Below are 16,927 nucleotides of genomic sequence, written 5' to 3' on the forward strand. Positions count from 1 at the left end.
ATCGTTATCATCCTCCTCACTGCCACTGGCATCGCTCCCGTCCTCCTCGTCCACCCAGCCACCACCTTTAACATCGCCATCACCAGTACCACCACCGTGACCTTCACCACCACCACCGCCACCATGGCCGCCACCATCAGCACCATCGGCATCACAGGCATGGCTGCAGCCTCACCCCCCTCCCTGTCGCTGCTGCCCCTCAGGCCTGGACTGGGCAGTGATGCCGACGGGGATTGTGATGTAACTGTGATGGCTGGGGAGAGCCAAACAGTGCAGCCCACGCTTCCGGGGTCACCCCTGGGCCTCGGGGCCCTCCCCTGGCCCTTCCCACAGCCCTCTCTGCCGTGAGCGGGGAGACACGGCCGGCACGCAGAGCCTCTGACCACGCCCCGGGGAAGCCCCGCCCGCAGGACCCCCTTACCGTCGGTGGGGTTGGCAAACTCCTTGGGCACAGCGGCCCCATCATCGAGCTCCACAGCCTCTAGGCCCAGGCGGACCCCTTCGATCTGGACCTCATGCTCCCCCGAAGCCGTGTCGTCCTCTGACCTGGCACTCTCCCCCGTGCGTCGGAATTTCACCACCCTGGAGTAGGACAGAGCGGGTCAGACCGGGCGGGATGGCGAGGGTGCCCCTGGATGGACGTGCCGCGGGGCTCTGCTGCCCCAGACAGGTGAGAGGCCTTTTCTCCTGGTCCAGGGTCCAGCCGGTGCCCCCTCCACCCGCCGAGCACCGGGGGGGACTTCCGCAACAGTTTAAAATAGCCCGAGATGTCCTGGGCATCGTGGCAGAGGGTGCCACGAGCTGGGAGTGGGAACTGGGCCGATGTGGAAAACGGGGGAGCTTGGAATAAAATAGAGTCATCCCTTACACCGCTGTCATCCACCACGGCGCCATTCCCTGTCTCTTGCCAAGGGACGTGTGTCCAGTGCCCCATCTCAGGACCACGGGGCCCCTGGGTGCTCGGGAAATGGGGGGTGAGGAAAGGCGGCTGTAAGCCCGGCAGCCTGAGACGGCTCGGGGACGGGATTGCTGGCGAAGGGATTTGCAGGCACAAAGGGATGGCTGGGACTCACGCCGGCAGACAACGGGGTCCCACGTGCCGCTTCCTCCCGGAGCCTGACCCCAGCCAGGGTCCCTGCATTCCCACCACACCGCAGGCCCTACCCAGCTGGCACTGTCACCACCAGGTGCCGAGAGAGTATCCTGCCTGCACGAGACTTGCCCAGGGTTCCAGAGGTAGAGGCGCAGAGCCAGGGTTCAACCCTTCTCAGGGTGCCGGTGTGTCTCTGCCTCTCCGTGTGCTCATGGGACCGGGGAGACAGCTCACAGGGCTGGTGCCCAGGAGGCACGGGTTCGAGCCCCTGCACCAGGACTTGGCTCTGAGTATCACCGAGTGCAGCCGCTGGAAACTGGCAACAAAATCCATTGCTCCCAGATGCTTTTTTTTTTTTTGTTGAAAAAATGTCCTTTAGGGGCCGGAGCGATAGCACAGCAAGTAGGGCATTTGTTTGCCTTGCACGCGGCCGACCCGGGTTTGATCCCCGGCATCCCATATGGTCCCCCAAGCACTGCCAGGAGTAATTCCTGAGTGCAAAGCCAGGAGTAACCCCTGAGCATCACTGGGTGTGACCCAAAAAGCAAAACAAACAAACAAAAAACAAAACAAAACAAAACAAAAAAAGAAAAGAAAAAATATCATTTAAAAAATACGTAAGGAGGGGCTGGAGCTATAGTACAGCGGGGAGGGCATTTGCCTTACACGTGGCCGACCTGGGTTTGATTCCCAGCATCCCATAGGGTCCCCCGAGCACTGACAGGAGTAATTCCTGAGTGCATGAGCCAGGAGTAACCCCTGAGCATCGCCAGATGTAACCCCAAAAGCAAAATATATATATTACATACACACACACACACACACACACACACACACACACAAGGAGTATAAAAGAGAGATAACAATGGGAGAGACAGATATTTGCTGCTCCTACAGCCCCGCTAAAGGACCAAGCACCACTGTGAGGCTGAACCACAGGAAGTTGCCAACATTTGACCATAACAGGGTTGAGCCGCTGGCTCTCCTGCCCCCTCTCCTCTTCCTCCTCACTGCTACTCCTCTTCCTCGCTCGAGGATGTTCATCCACAACCTTGCTGGACTCTCTCTTCACAAGAAGTCTGAGGTGTGGGGGCTCGTGTCATGCTCACTGGATAAGAGATGGAATTAGTCCCTCGGAGCCCCAGGTGACCTCGTCCATAAGTTGAGACCATAACCTGGTTCCCTAGAAGCAGAGCCTAAGCCGGGAGTTCCTCTCTTCCCACTGGAGTAAAATCTATCCAAGGGACCATTTGCCATTTTTGCTGTCTTAATCTGACAGTCCTATGGCGTGACACACGTTGGCGTCGGATGCACAGTACCGTCCTCATCCGCACACAGAGACTGTACCCCTGAGCCACGAGGTCCCCGTGGTCTTCTGAAGCCACCTCCACTCTAGTCGCTGTCCCTGGGAACTGGCCTGCTTCGGGCAGCTCAGACAAGAGGAAGCATGCCCCCTTTTTTCCCCTGTCACTGGTCTCTTGCCCTGAGCATAATAATGTTCCCGAGGCTCATTTGTGGGCGGCCAATGTCAGCCTCACTTTCCTCATTAATGCCAAATATGATTCCACGGTCCAGTCACCACGCCTCTCTCTGCTCACCCACAAAGGCACTCAGCTTACTTCGCCATTTTATTTTTTTAAATTACTTTTTAATTGAATCACTGTGAGAGAGACCCTCACAAAGCTGTCCATGATTGGGTTTCAGTTATACAGTGTTCCAACACCCGTCCCTCCACCAGTGAACATCTCCCACCACCTGAGTCCCCAGCTTCCCTCCCATCACCCCCCCACGCCCAGCTTGCCTCTATGGCAGGCACTCTCTCTCTCTCTCTCTCTCTCTCTCTCTCTCTCTCTCTCTCTCTCTCTCTCTCTCTCCCCTTTTGGCATTGTGGTTTGTAATACAGATACTGAAAGGTTATCAGATAAATCCCTTTACCTACTTTTATTCTTTCTTTTTGGGTCACACCTGGTGATGCACAGGGGTTACTCCTGGCTCATGCACTCAGGAATTACTCCTGGCAGTGCTCAGGGAACCATATGGGATGCTGGGAATTGAACCCGGGTCAGCTGCATGCAAGGCAAACGCCCTACCCACTGTGCTATCGCTCCAGCCCCGTCCTTTACCTACTTTTTGTTTTTTTTTTTTTTTGCTTTTTGGGTCACACCCAGCGATGCTCAGGGGTTACTCCTGGCTTTGCACTCAGGAACTACTCCTGGCGGTGCTTGGGGGACCATATGGGATGCCGGGGATCGAACCCGGGTCGGCCGCGTGCAAGGCAAACGCCCTACCCTCTGTGCTATCGCTCCGGCCCCCCTTTACCTACTTTTAACACTCAGTTCTGGTCCAGTGCACCTCACCGTTTGGGCCCTGTGAATAAAGCTGCTCTAAAAACAGGTGCTCAGGGGCTGGAGAGGAGGGAGGGCAGGAGGCTGGCCTTGCCCGTGGCTGACCCCGGTTCGATCCCCAGCCAAGAATGTAGGATCTTGGAGTACCGCTTGGGGTCACTTCTGAGCACAGAGCCGGGAATCACCCCAGAGCACTACTGAGTGAGGCCCCACTCCTGCCAAATAAAAACGGATACACAAGGATACACAAGGAGTCCCCGCTTTCCCGTCTTCGGAATACCTGGCCCCCGGCGCGCGCAGAATGGCCAGACCGTAAGTGTTTCCTTTTTGGAGGAAGCACCCTGGCGTTTCCCACGGTGCCCGCATCATTTCCTGTCCGCACCAACAGGCACGGGAAGCCCCCTGTGTCTGCGACCCCGCCAGCACTGGTTCCCCAGTTTTGACAAAAGCCACCCCCACCTGTGAAATGGATCCCCCCGGGCTTCTGCTCGGTATCTCCCTAAAACTGAGCATCTCACCCACGGGTTTATTCACCTTCTTTGGAGAAATGGGATTTCCGACTCAAGCTCTCGTGCAGGCCCCATCAGGGAGGAGCATGGGCCTGGGGTAGGGCATGGAGACATCCCTGGGTATCTGGCTGTGGGAAAAGAAGCCCAGTACTGAGAGAGAGACAGACAGAGAGACAGAGAAACAGACAAACAAACAGACAGAGAGATAGACAGACAGACAGAAACAGACAGAGACAGAGAGACAGACAGAGACAGAGAGAGCCAGAGATAGACAGAGAAAGAGACAGAGAATCATACAGAGACAGACAGAGAGAGACAGAGAGACAGACAGAGACAGAGAGAGCCAGAGATAGACAGAGAAAGAGACAGACAGAGAATCATACAGAGACAGACAGAGAGAGAGACAGAGAGACAGACAGAGACAGAGAGAGCCAGAGATCGAGAGACAGAGAGAGATAGAGAGAATCAGACAGAGACAGAGACAGAGACAGAATCAGACAGAGACACAGACAGACAGAGACAGAGAGAGCCAGGGATAGAGAGACAGAGAAAGAGACAGACAGAGAGAGAATCATACAGAGACAGACAGAGAGAGACAGAGAGACAGACAGAGACAGAGAGAGCCAGAGATCGAGAGACAGAGAGAGATAGAGAGAATCAGACAGAGACAGAGACAGAATCAGACAGAGACACAGACAGACAGAGACAGAGAGAGCCAGGGATAGAGAGACAGAGAAAGAGACAGACAGAGAGAGAATCATACAGAGACAGACAGAGACAGACAGAGACAGAGAGAGCCAGAGATCGAGAGACAGAGAGAGATAGAGAGAATCAGACCGAGACAGAGACAGAGAGAATCAGACAGAGACAGAGAGACAGACAGAGACAGAGAGCCAGAGATAGATAGAGAAAGACAGACAGAGAGACACAGAGAGAGAGAACCAGGACGAGACCACGGGAGGTCTCTAAGGGGCTGACGTCTCCACCCCAGCCGCTGAGTTCAGGGCTCAGGGGAGGGGGAGTAAGTTCCATCTCCGGAACACGGAAATAGAAACGGCACCAGCAGGGCCCCAGGTCAGCCCCGGAGATGGAGAGCGCGAGGATTACGAGGCCCGGGCGGAGAAAGGGCACTGACTCGCGCCCCCCACTCCTTCCAGGGCTGAAGGGCAGCTCGACGGCTCGCCCCGAAGGCTGAGGCAGCAGCTCCGAGCAGACGACATGTGTCCCGGCATCTTCGCTGAACCCGCCTCTCCGTCACGTTCGCGAGCACCATGCGGGGCTGCGTGCTTCCTCCCGGACTGAGGACCACCGGCCGCTCCTGGGAAAGGTAACCCACGCCAGCTCTCCACGGCCCCGTGCTGGGCTCTGCCCACTCTTCTCGAACTCTCCCGGTGGCCGCGGGTGGGGGGGCTTGATGTGAGTCTGTGCTGGTTCACCGCACACCTTCCAGCAGGAGGGGCCTTTCCCTTGCGGGCACATCAGCATTTCACCCCGGGTTGTATTCCAGATCAGGCCCCCCCATGCCGAGAGCCTGCCCAGGTCACAGGAGGCGTCTACACTGGGTTCAGCCAAAGCCACCTCACTTCAAGAGTTTCCACGACTGGGGCTCAGCGTCATGCCTTCTTTGCAGACTTGCGGGGAGTCATACAAAAGCAGCGACACAGTCCTCAGGAATTGTAGGGAGAGGGCAGTTAAGAATGATGGGGGTGTTGGGAAAAAGCTCTTTGAAAATGTCTTTTTTTGGGGGGAGGACTTTGGGGCATCACATCCGATAGTGCACATTGGCTTCTCCTGGCTCTGCACTCAGGAATGACTCCTGGTGGTGCTCGGGGGAACATATGGGATGCTGGGGATCGAACCAGGGTCAGCCTCGTGCAAGGCAAACATCCTACCTACTGTGCTATTGCTCCAAGACCAAATGTCTTGAAGTTCATCTGAATCACATTATGCAATCCAGGTGTTTATCAAGAGATAAGCAGACAGAGAGTGGTCCAGCCATACAACTGAAAATCATCCAGTCTTGAAAAGGGAGGGGAGAGAGAGAGAAAGAGAGAGAGAGAGAGGGAGAGAGTGTGTGTGTGTGTGTGTACGTGTGTGTGTACGTGTGTGTGTGTGTGTGTGTATACACGCATTTGCCCTGCATGCGGCCAACTCAGGTTTGATCCCGGCATCCCGTATGGTCCCCTGAGTACCACCAAGAGTGATTCCTGAGTGCAGAGCCAGGAGTAACCCCTGAGCATCGCCGGGTGTGAGCAAAAAGCAAATAAATAAATAAATAAATAAATAAATAAATAAATAAATAAATAAAGGGATATAGCATTTCTATTAAAAAAAAAAAACCCTTATACCCAGAAAGCCAAACTGCACTTTGAATCAGGTTTCTCAAAGTATTGCCAACCCCCACTGAGCCCAGATTTCCCAAAGGGGGAGGCAGGGAATAATAATCAAGAAAAAGAAAAAGACGGGGCTGGAGCAATAGCACAGCGGGTAGGGCGTTTGCCTTGCACGCGGCCGACCCGGGTTCGATTCCCAGCATCCCATATGGTCCTCTGAGCACCACCAGAAGTAATTCCTGAGTCCAGAGCCAGGAGTGACCCCTGTGCATTGCCGGGTGTGACCCAAAAAGTAAAAAAAAAAAAAAAAAAGATGATCTAAGTCACCCCCCACTGTGGCTGTGAGCCCCAAGCCTCTGACCATGTCCCTCCCACCACGCGAGATCCAACAGGCGACGGGACAGGGGACAGGCGGGGAACTAGGGCAGCCCAGGCCAGCTCTTTCTGAACAGCCTGGCTTTCTGTTTTAGTTTCAGGAAGTGCTTTGCGAAGGTTTTACAAATAGTTTCCGGCTTTCAGTGCTCCAACTCGGGAGCCACCACAGTGCCAGGGTCCCACCGATGACCCGAGGTTCTCTCCCTCCTCCCGCCCACCTCCTTCGCAAACTCAACCGATGTTTTTTTTTTTTTTTTGCTTTTTGGGTCACACCCAGCAATGCACAGGGGTCACTCCTGGCTTATGCACTCAGGAACTACTCGTGGTGGTGCTCAGGGGACCATATGGGATGCTGGGAATTGAACCCGGGTCGGCCGCGTGCAAGGCAAATGCCCTAATCCGCTGTGCTATCGCTCCAGCCCCTCAACCGAAAGTTTTAAAGGATTATTTTAGTCGGGCCGTATGTTTACATTACTGTCCTGTTGGGGGTTTGGTTTTCGCAGTGGGGGGGAGCCGCAGTTGGTGGTGCTCAGGGCTTCCTCCCAGTTTTGCACTCAGGGATCACTCCTGGCAGGCTCGGGGGACCCCATGGGGTGCCGGGAATCGAACACAAGTCAGCCGCATGCAAGGCAAGAGCCCTCCCCATTGCACTATCTCTCCAGCCCCCCTCGTGGTTGCGATGCACACAGTTAGCCCACCCCCACACCCCCAACATGCCCAGTGCTCTTGGACAGTGCTCTTACTCGATCACCAGTCTGCCTCGTCTTCTCCCCCCGTCCCCGACTTCTCCTTCCAGGCCTTCTCGTTTCTGTAACCCAGGCCAAGCGTCTGCCGTCCTTCAGCACCTTCCCTGGGCTTGCTCGGACCACCAGGTTGGGGCGAACGTGCGTTATCTGTCCTTCCTCCGCCTCCAGCGGCCCTGACACCCTCCAGGTCCAGCCAGTTCGCAGCAAACTGCGAGATCTCGCCTCGGCTTATAGCTGTGTGACCGTCTGTGTTCACTGCAGTAGCGCACGTGCTAAAACAGTTGCGTGATATTCCGCAGCGCAAACATCCCACGACGCCTTTATCCAACAACCCGTCACCAGACACTGGGACAGGTTCCGTAACTGGGAGGCTGTGTGAAGTGCCGTGTCGAACAGACGTACGTGTGTGTCTTTGTGAACGAGTGTGTGTGTGTGTGTGTGTGTGTGTGTGTGTGTGTTGATTGTCTGAGAGCTCTAGTCGTAGCTGAAACCTCTGTACTTTGCCAAAGGCTTACCTCTCACTGTGTTTTTTCCTGCATCTTGAATGTTTACTGCCTCCCGGAAGGTCTCGGGGTTTGAGTGCTCTCTCCCTCCTGCCCCTGCACCGTCCCTCCGATGCTGGGGATTACCATCAAAAGCTAACTCCTTTGTCCCTTTCTGGGAAAACGACCTGTAACCAGAGTTTGCATGGAGAAGGGATTGAACGATTAGCTTCTTCCTCCCGGCAGCCCTCCATGTTTACTCTGAACAAAAAAGTAAATCGTTGTCTCTTTTAGTCATGTCGAAGGTGAAACCCAGGGCCTTGCACAGGCAGGGCCAGGGCTCTGTCACTGACTAAAGTTTTCTCTTTGCACCCATGCAGGGGTGATTGTTCTTGCCAGTAAACACTGGGCCTCTAGCCGGGAGGCAGGGAAGCCTGGTGAACTGCGCCGACGGAGGGGTGGTGTTCGGCGCCCTGCAGGAAGAAGGACCCAGCCCTGGCCCTTCCCCCATGCTACTGGAGGTAGCCCTGGAGGCCCAGACCCTGCTAGGGGTGGCACTGGTAGCCCCCCGCAGTGCAGGGTGCAAGTCTGCTGGGGCGAGGGGTGGCGACCAGGCCATGCAGTGACTGGACTCCGTGCTCTGTGCTCTGACACGTGCTCCAGCCCTTGTGCCACCCCCTGGTCCCCGATCGTGTCCAGGATTGAAGGGCGTGGTCCACTCTCTAGAGAACCAGTTCAAAGTTGTTTTGCTCTTGGATGGCAGAAAATAGACCAAAATTAATTCTGTGGTGAATGCATATCCCCCAATAACTTATAAACATGGACCTCCAATAACTGTGAACTCCCAGCTGTCCGGCTGCGAAAGGGACCTTCCAGGCATCACGTCCAACCCCCCGAGGCCTCCTCTGTCCGATTTTAGAGGGTCTAGTATGGCTGCTACACTTTTGTCACCTCTTCCTACAGCTTTTTAAAAAATTATTTATTTATTTATTTTTGGGCTGGAGCGATAGCACAGCGGGTAGGGCGTTTGCCTTGCACGCGGCCGACCCGGGTTCAAATCCCAGCATCCCATATGGTCCCCTGAGCACGGCCAGGGGTAATTCCTGAGTGCAGAGCCAGGAGTAACCCCTGTGCATCGCCAGGTGTGACCCCCCCCAAAAAAAAGCAAAAAAAAAAATTATTTATTTTTATTTATTTTTAAATTGATTTTATAAAATTTTAATGAGTCACCATGAGATACAGTTACAGACTTACAAACTTGCATGATTACGTTTTGGTCATACAATGTCCGCGTACCCATCCCTCCACTTGTGCCCATTCTCCATCACCATACTTTTTTTTTTTTTTTTTTTTACTTTTTTGGGTCTCACCTGGCGATGCTCAGGGGTTACTCCTGGCTCTGCACTCAGGAATTACCTGAGTGATTCAGGAATCACTCCTGGGGGTGTTAGGAGGACCATATGGGATACTTGGAATCGAACCCGGGTCAGCGGCATGCAAGGCAAACGCCCTCCCAGCTGTGCTGTCACCACAGCCCCCCTCCCTGTATCTTAATGAAATTCCTCCTCGGGGCTTGTGCAGCCGCTGAAAGGGCTGGAGCACTCGAGCACAGGCTCCGCCCACGGGAGGCCCAGGCTCAATCCCTGGCACTTCATGGTCCTCTGAGCACGGTGGCCAGTGACCTTCAAACACTGAAGGAGGGGCTAGAGCAGTAGCACAGCGGGTAGGGCATTTGCCTTGCATGCAGCTGACCCAGGTTCGATTCCCAGCATCCCATATCGTCCCCTGAGCACCGCCAGGAGTAATTCCTGAGTGCAGAGCCAGGAGTATCCCCTGTGCATTGCCGGGTGTGACCCCCACCCTCCCAAAAAAGAAGCAAAAAAAAAAAAAAAAAAAGAACCCAAACACTGAACAAGGAGTAGCTCCCAAGCACCGCCAGGGGCGCCCTCACTCCAAAATGAAAGATTAAAATTCAGATTCAAGGGTTCCTCTTGGTTGAACCGTGAGAGCGTGATCTGGTCTGGAGGGTGACATGGGAATGAGCCGGTTAATGAATCCCTCAGTTGCGTCTGAGGGATTCAGTTGCGTCAGAGCAGCTTTGGCTGGGGGGTCTATAGAGAGCGAGTATGGGGGGTAGGGCATTGGCCTTGCATATGGCTGACTCAGGTTCAATACCTGGTATCCCATATGGGCCTCTGAGCACCACCAGGAATGAGCACAGACCCAGGAGTCAGACCTGAGCACAGCCAGCTGTGCTTCCCATGAGAGGGGGTGGGGGGGAAGAGAGAGAGAGACAGAGACAGAGACAGAGAGAGAGTGGTTTAAGTGCTATTTGAGTCACTTAGTACCAGTACTACTTAGTACCTAGATTCACTTCTGGAGCCCCAGTTCCCTTGTCTACAAACAAGATAGCAATAGCACCCCAATCCCGGGCTAGAGAGGCAACTACAGGAGACAGTATATGTACCAGCCCCCCCGGAACACCTCCCGGAATGGGCAGACCCTTGTCCCCTCCTCCCCTGCACCCCTCCTCCGAAGCGGCTTCCCCCCTCCCCACCCCATCCCTGAACTCTGCTTCCTTCCGGTTGAAATCTGCTTCCATCGCCTTTATACCCAGGGGTTCAAGCTCTGTTCTTGGAGTCCACGTTCCATAAACACTTTCTCCCACCCCCTGCCCCGCGGGAACGCCCACTGTAGATTCAGTCCAGCCCCTGGAAAGACTCACACCGAGCTGGGACTTCCTGGGCTCGTCCTGATGGAGTCAAAGCCGACTGCGTTCTGCTGGGCGCCTGGCAGCTGCGGGCCCACGGGGCGACCCCACTGTCTGCTCCAGACTCCGAAGCAGCCCCGGTGGGAAGGAGCTGAGACACCTGGGACCAAGGTGGGTCCTCAAAGCCCTCAGAGACGCCGCCCCCAACACGTGGACCTTCATTAGATATTGATCACGGAGCCCGGGGAATAGCTCCATGTGAGAGTTCCAAGCCCCAAGTTCACACATGCTCCACACACATGTTCCACCCTGAGCACTGCCAGGAGTGACTCTGAGCACTGCCAGGGGTGACCCCTGAGCACTGCCAGGCGGGGCTCCAAAAAAAAAAAAAGAAAAGAAAAGAAAATGAAAATGAAAAGAAACCAGCCCCTTTAAAGCTCTCCTCTGCTAAATGTAGGAGTGGGGGGTTATAAAAAAAAATCAACACCCCCTCCCCACCCATTGCCAGCCTCCATGGCCTCCCGGCCTCCCGTTCAGCAGCTGCCCCCTCGGTGCCTCACTCTCTGTCTCTCTGCGTTAATGTGCCTCTTACTGTCTGTATTCCATTGTGCTGACATCTGGGGACCTGACCGACCCCAGAGGGACTCCCGGGGTTAAGTAATTCTGTGAGATGATAAATCACCCGCCTGTCCACACAGACGCATCTTTCATATGCAAATGAACACATGGTGTGTCTGGGCCTCCTCACCCCTGGAGATTATTCAAGCAGCCTGGCCAGTGTTTCTTACCCGTTTCATCCACGGAAACACCAGAGAAGCCCCACAAGCCCCACCCTCCACCTCCTTTGGAGACTCCCACCCTGAGTGCCCCGCCCCTTGGGCCTAGGAGTGGGGCCGACTTTATCTGGAAGGTCCTCTCTCAGCACTGGGTCTGGCCAAGTCTAAATAATAATCAAGCCTCGGTTTGAAGGTGAGCCTCGCAGTCTGTTCCTCCTTGGGTAGCAAACCTTGCCCAGGGCCCGAGCAACAGGACAGAGGGTACAGTGGGTAGGACGCAGCCAACCCGGGGTTCAATCCCCCACACCCCATATGGTCCCCCAAACACCGCCAGGAGTAATTTCTAAGTGCAGAGCCAGGAGTAACTCCTGACCATCTCCAGGTGTGACAAAAAAAAGCAAAACAAAACAAAAAACAGAAAGAAATCCGTACCTGGGTGATCTGTCAAAGCTCGGCTTTGACCATCATCTCCCCTTTTCCACGCCCCCCTGCCCAGGACTTGGAACCTTTCCATACCCCTCACTTGGTCATCTGTTAGGTCACCCCCACTGGTGATCTACCTCCTGGTCTACCAGCTGTCCTCACTGTTACTTCACCGCGATCCTGTATGACTCTCTCTTTCCTTTTGACCTCCGTCTGCCCAGGGATTCCTCCTCCTTCCAGTTGTTCTTTGCTTGGTTGGGGGGCACCATTGTTCCAACCTCAAGGTTGATCCATTTGCAAATGTCAGTTACGACATCTTGGTTTCCTTATATGCTGACCTTCGCCTCCACAGAGCTCTCAGTTCTTTTTTTTTGTGTGTGTGTGTGGGGGGCACCTTCCAAGCAATATTGGGGGGGTCCTGGGGGTTACTCAGCCCATTGGACCATATAGTTCAATGCTCCGGAGGCCTGGCAATGCAGTACTGGACAGGCCCAGTGGAAGTGGGGGCCACCAAGCCCACCCACGCATGCTATGGGGGGTTGATGGGGAGTGTCTGGATCCAAATCAGGGGCTACCGCTTGATGGTGCCCCATGCCACCTCGAACGAATGTCCGGTGCACTCCCCACCTGCCCTTCGTGGCACTATGACAATTCTCATAGTTATTTGTCCAATTATGTCTTCGGCATCTTCCTTCTCCCACCAGACAGGTTGCTCCTTTCTGGAAGCATCTGCAGTCATAGAGGTGTTTTAGACCAACACGGGTCAGTAACCACTTGCCATCTATAACTATGGGGCACTTGAAATATGGCAGCACAATAAAGGGCCTTTTCAAATTTCACCGATTTGATTTTTAAAGTATATTTTATCACTATTACTGTTATTATTAGAGTGGAGCAATAACACAGCAGGTACGGCATTTGCCTTGCACGTGGCCGACCCGGGTTTGATTCCTCCATCCCTTTCAGAGAGCCCAGCAAGCTACTGAGAGTATCCACCCGCATGCGGCAGAGCCTGGCAAGCTCCCCGTGGCGTATTTGATATGCCAAAAACAGTAACAACAAGTCTCACAATGGAGACATTACTGGTGCCCGCTCAAGCTAATCGATGCACAATGGGGTGACAGTGCTACAGTGCTATTATTACTATTATTCATGAATCACAAATCACTAAATCCCGTTAATCGTCTATTTCTCAAGCGGGCTTAGTAACCTCCCCATTCGTCCTTTCCCTGAGATCTTAGAAGTCTCTCTCGACTCAGTCCTCCCAAGGATGTCGCACTGGAGGTTCTTTCAGGGTCAGGGGAATGAGATCCAGCTTTTTACTGACTTTAGCATATGAATACACCATGGGAAGCTTGCAAGGCTGTCCCATGTGGGCAGGAAACTCTCAGAAGCTTGCCAGTTTCTCCCAGAGGGAGAAGTAGGCTACAAGATATCATGCGGCCGCTTTGTGGCCGCGTGCTTCTGGGAGCTTGCTTTTAAGTCTCTGGGTGCTGACCGTTGATGGAATTACACACACATGTATTACTAATCCCATTACTATTATTATTATTATTATTTTGGTTTTTCCGCCACACCAATTGGTGCTCAGGGATCACTTCTGGCAGGCTCAGGGCACCATGTGAGGTGCCAGAGATTGAACCTAGGCCAGTTGCATGCAAGGCAAGTGCCTTCCCCGCTGTACTATCTCTCCAGCCCAAAAATGTCTATCTTATATAAATTATTATATATACAAATGACATCATTTAACCATAAGTGCTAGTGGCAGCTGTCTTGGACACTAACACTCTAGATTGTGAGCTTCTTTTGGGGCGAAGAGAGGGGACTGGATTTGGGGGCCGTACCTGGCAGTACCTGGCAGTGCTCCGTGACTGTGCTCCTGGCTCTGTGCTCGGGAGTCACCCCCAGGTGCACATGTTACCTGGGATCCAACCAGAGCCAGGCTCATGCCAAGCCAGTGCCTTCCCCACTGCCCTCTCTCTTCAGTCCTAAATGATGTGCTTCATAAGGGCAGGGATCTGTGTCTGTCTTGTTCTGTCATAGAATCCTTCGTACCTGGAACAGTGCCCAGGGAAATCACTGACTGCATGAACGAATGAATCCACGTATTCTATAAAACTTGCTTTCAAGAAATCATCCTAGAAAGGGGACGCCCAGAAGGCTCTGACTCGTCCGAGTTCACGAGAGACGACAGACCTGGGTACAAACGCACAGTCCCCTGAGACTCAGCAGTCTCAGCACCGGGAAGGCCAGGGCGTTCATGGTCACACATGAGCTTGGAGATGCTGTTTCCTTCGTTCCCTTCATCCCCTTTCCCCTCCCCTGACCCTGCAAACTACTTAGTGGCTAATAATCTATTAACACTTGGCCTCCCCTGGGGCCAGGCCTGTCCCACGGTCCACTCTTGCCAATCCTCCCACTCAATTTTTTTTAAGCCATATTGCTCTCAGGAAGTCTGCTGCCTGCAATCTGTGCATTTATATGCAGGGTGTGGTTTAAAAAATATCTAAGTCGTGATTTGTAACCCACTCAGATGTACGTGGCTGTTCCTTTCCTTTGATTCTTTTTAAATTTTCTTTTATTATTATTTTTTTAATGGATCAAGGTCAAGGTATCTGGAAGCTAACTGACTTCATTCAAATGGAATTTGGGGGTGGCGGATGAAATTCGGAGGTGTCTAGCTGAGGGAGCATCTGTATGTATTTTAAATGATTTTTCAGAGGCAGTGCAAATAATGGCTAAGATGCATTCAATGGTTCATCTTAACCAGGCATTTAGCATAATGTCATTGGAGCTTCACAGTGAGTTAAGCATTATTATAATTCTCCTTTTATGTCTTCATTTTAGGGAAACTGAGTCTCAGAAAGCTTAAGTCACTTGTTCAAAGTCACAGCCAAGAAGGGGCACAAGGAGATTTTGAGCCCAAATATTTCTTACCCAAGCGCTAATGCCCTTGATCAGTACACAATTTGGCCTTTCTGGTAGATATTATACATATTAATGTGTTGAAAGTCATCAAGAAATTGAACACTGGGATTTAAAGAGACATCCACTTTTAATTCTTATGCTTTTCAAATTTTATTTGCCCTCTGTACCTATCATATAAATCCACTCTACATAAATTTTCAAATTTCAATCAGTAAAAAGCCTCTTATTATTAGAGGATGAAATGTAGCAAGAGTCATCTCCATATAGCAGTAGATTAAATATACATGAATCTTTGAATAACACGCAGAGTTCCTATACTCTTGCAGAATTGAGAATTTATCCCAATTAGACAGCAATTATCATGTGTATTGTATTCTTGTCCTAAGCACCAATTTTCATTTCAAAAATCATTTATTGTCTAGGATGGGTTTAAAAATATCCATTTCTCAATGAAAATAGTGTGTTTCCTTTGAGACATTGACTCCCACTTATTTATACTCCCGTATATTCCTCTCCTGACCTCTGGACAGGATAAATGAGCGCCTCTTTTTTTTAGCATTTGTGAAATAGTGCTGTATCACATACCATCTGCTATTGAGGGGGGGGTCCCTTAGTATCAACGTTTAAAAGTCAATATGAAATCAATGAAAATTAATTTCACGGACAGTAAACAGTAAAGTGCCCTCCCATGCTCGGTGCTTGGGGGGTGATCTCCATCACACTGTAGTCACTTGGGGGACTTTCTCAGTGGGACACAGAGGGAAACAATTTTTAATTCAAGCACACACACATATCCTAATGATAACGCATTGGTTCCGCCAAACCCAAATGGTGTCTGCTTTCACCATCCAAATGGCTAGTGATGCTAAACATGAAAACAAAACCCCCCTCAGCGAGGCTTTTGGGAAAATATCCTTTCTCGGATTCTTGAAATTTGCCTAACAAATCAGGCGTGTGCCGGGAGGGGGCTGGACGAGGCTCATCCTGGCCATTGATAGCTTGGTGGGTTTCCCTGGAGATTCTCAGAACAAATCTGGTGCCCCTTAAGAAGTGCGGTCCCCTAAGGCTGGATTCCGGAAGCGCCCCCAAGCTGGCCCTCCACGGGGGAGGCCTGACTTACTCTAGCGAGCAGGGCCAAAAACCTTTCATTCAGAAGCAGGGGGAGGATCTCAGCCAGGGCACTCCACACTTCATAAACAACGGGAAGCTTTGCCCAAGCGCCGCCCCCCTCCCCACAACCCCAGCTTTTCAGAAACCAGTTCACAGCATCCTTTACCTTCCAAAAGCCCTTGGTCAAAAGGAGGGATTTCACAGCCAGCAAGAAAGGCTGGAAAAGACGGATGTCAGAGCACCGGCTTAGCAAGCTGGTCCCCCATTTCCAATCAGCAACCAACGCTTCCTTGAAACACCCACCTCAACGTCCCTTTAGGATCCATCAGAGCAATTCCAAACGGGGAGAGGAGGGGGAGGGGGGAGGTAATGACACTTGGGGGAGCTCCCCCAAGAGGGTGCTGATCTGGGGGTGAGGGGGGCATGAACCGAGTCGAAAAGAACAGCAGCGTCAAGGCTGCTGGGGTAAGAAAATGGGCCTGTCTCCCCCAGGTCCGCACCTCTGCTCTGGATCTGCATCTTTGCACCCAGCAGGCAGGGAGGAGAGGTTCCCCCCCCTCAACCCCCCGCAGCCGCCCCCCCCCCCTCGTTTCTAAAGGGAAACTGGCCGGCTGGCCTCCGACTCCCATCCCTCTCCCCTCCGGGATACTCACGGCAGCTGCCTGAGCTGGAATAAATCCTCCTCCATGTCCGCGCTGCGCCAGGGCGCATGGCCCTTACATGGTGCTGGCGCTGGAGCGGGACGCGCGCTCGGGGGGTTTCAGCACCGGGGGCGCCGGACAGCTCCCGCGCCGCGGCCGGGCCACGGGTGGCAGCTGCCCCGGGGAGCGGCGAGCAGCCCAGGAGACAAAGCCACAGCCGCCAGGAGACCGCGGCGAGAGTGGGCGGAGAGGAGGAGGCGGCGGGCAGGAGCGCGCTGCGCGGGGAGAGGGGGCGGGGAGAAGCCTGCACGGCTGGCTGGCTGGCGGGGAGGTGGGGGAGCCCAGGGAGGCTGGTGGGGGGCTATTTCTGGCTCCAGGGCCTTTCAGAACACAGCAGCCTGCAGAATGCCTCTACAGGACCCTCTGATGGGGGATGGTCTCCCGAGATGTTTATGA

General features: G+C 53.3%; 1 protein-coding gene across 1 annotated transcript in view; it reads right to left on the reverse strand.

Moving 5' to 3' along the window:
- SVOP (SV2 related protein) overlaps window positions 1–16,726 on the reverse strand; it is a 60,533-nt gene extending 43,807 nt beyond the window's left edge. The window contains exons 1-2 of the mRNA XM_055146914.1: window positions 16,484–16,726; window positions 422–582 (exon numbers count right to left, since the gene is read on the reverse strand). Of these exons, the coding sequence (XP_055002889.1) occupies window positions 422–582; window positions 16,484–16,518 (196 nt within the window). The 5' untranslated portion in view covers window positions 16,519–16,726. The remainder of the gene's footprint in view (window positions 1–421; window positions 583–16,483) is intronic.
- Between the last annotated feature and the right edge of the window lie 201 nt (window positions 16,727–16,927).

Source organism: Sorex araneus, chromosome 9, assembly GCF_027595985.1.
Source record: "Sorex araneus isolate mSorAra2 chromosome 9, mSorAra2.pri, whole genome shotgun sequence".
NCBI lineage: Eukaryota > Metazoa > Chordata > Mammalia > Eulipotyphla > Soricidae > Sorex > Sorex araneus.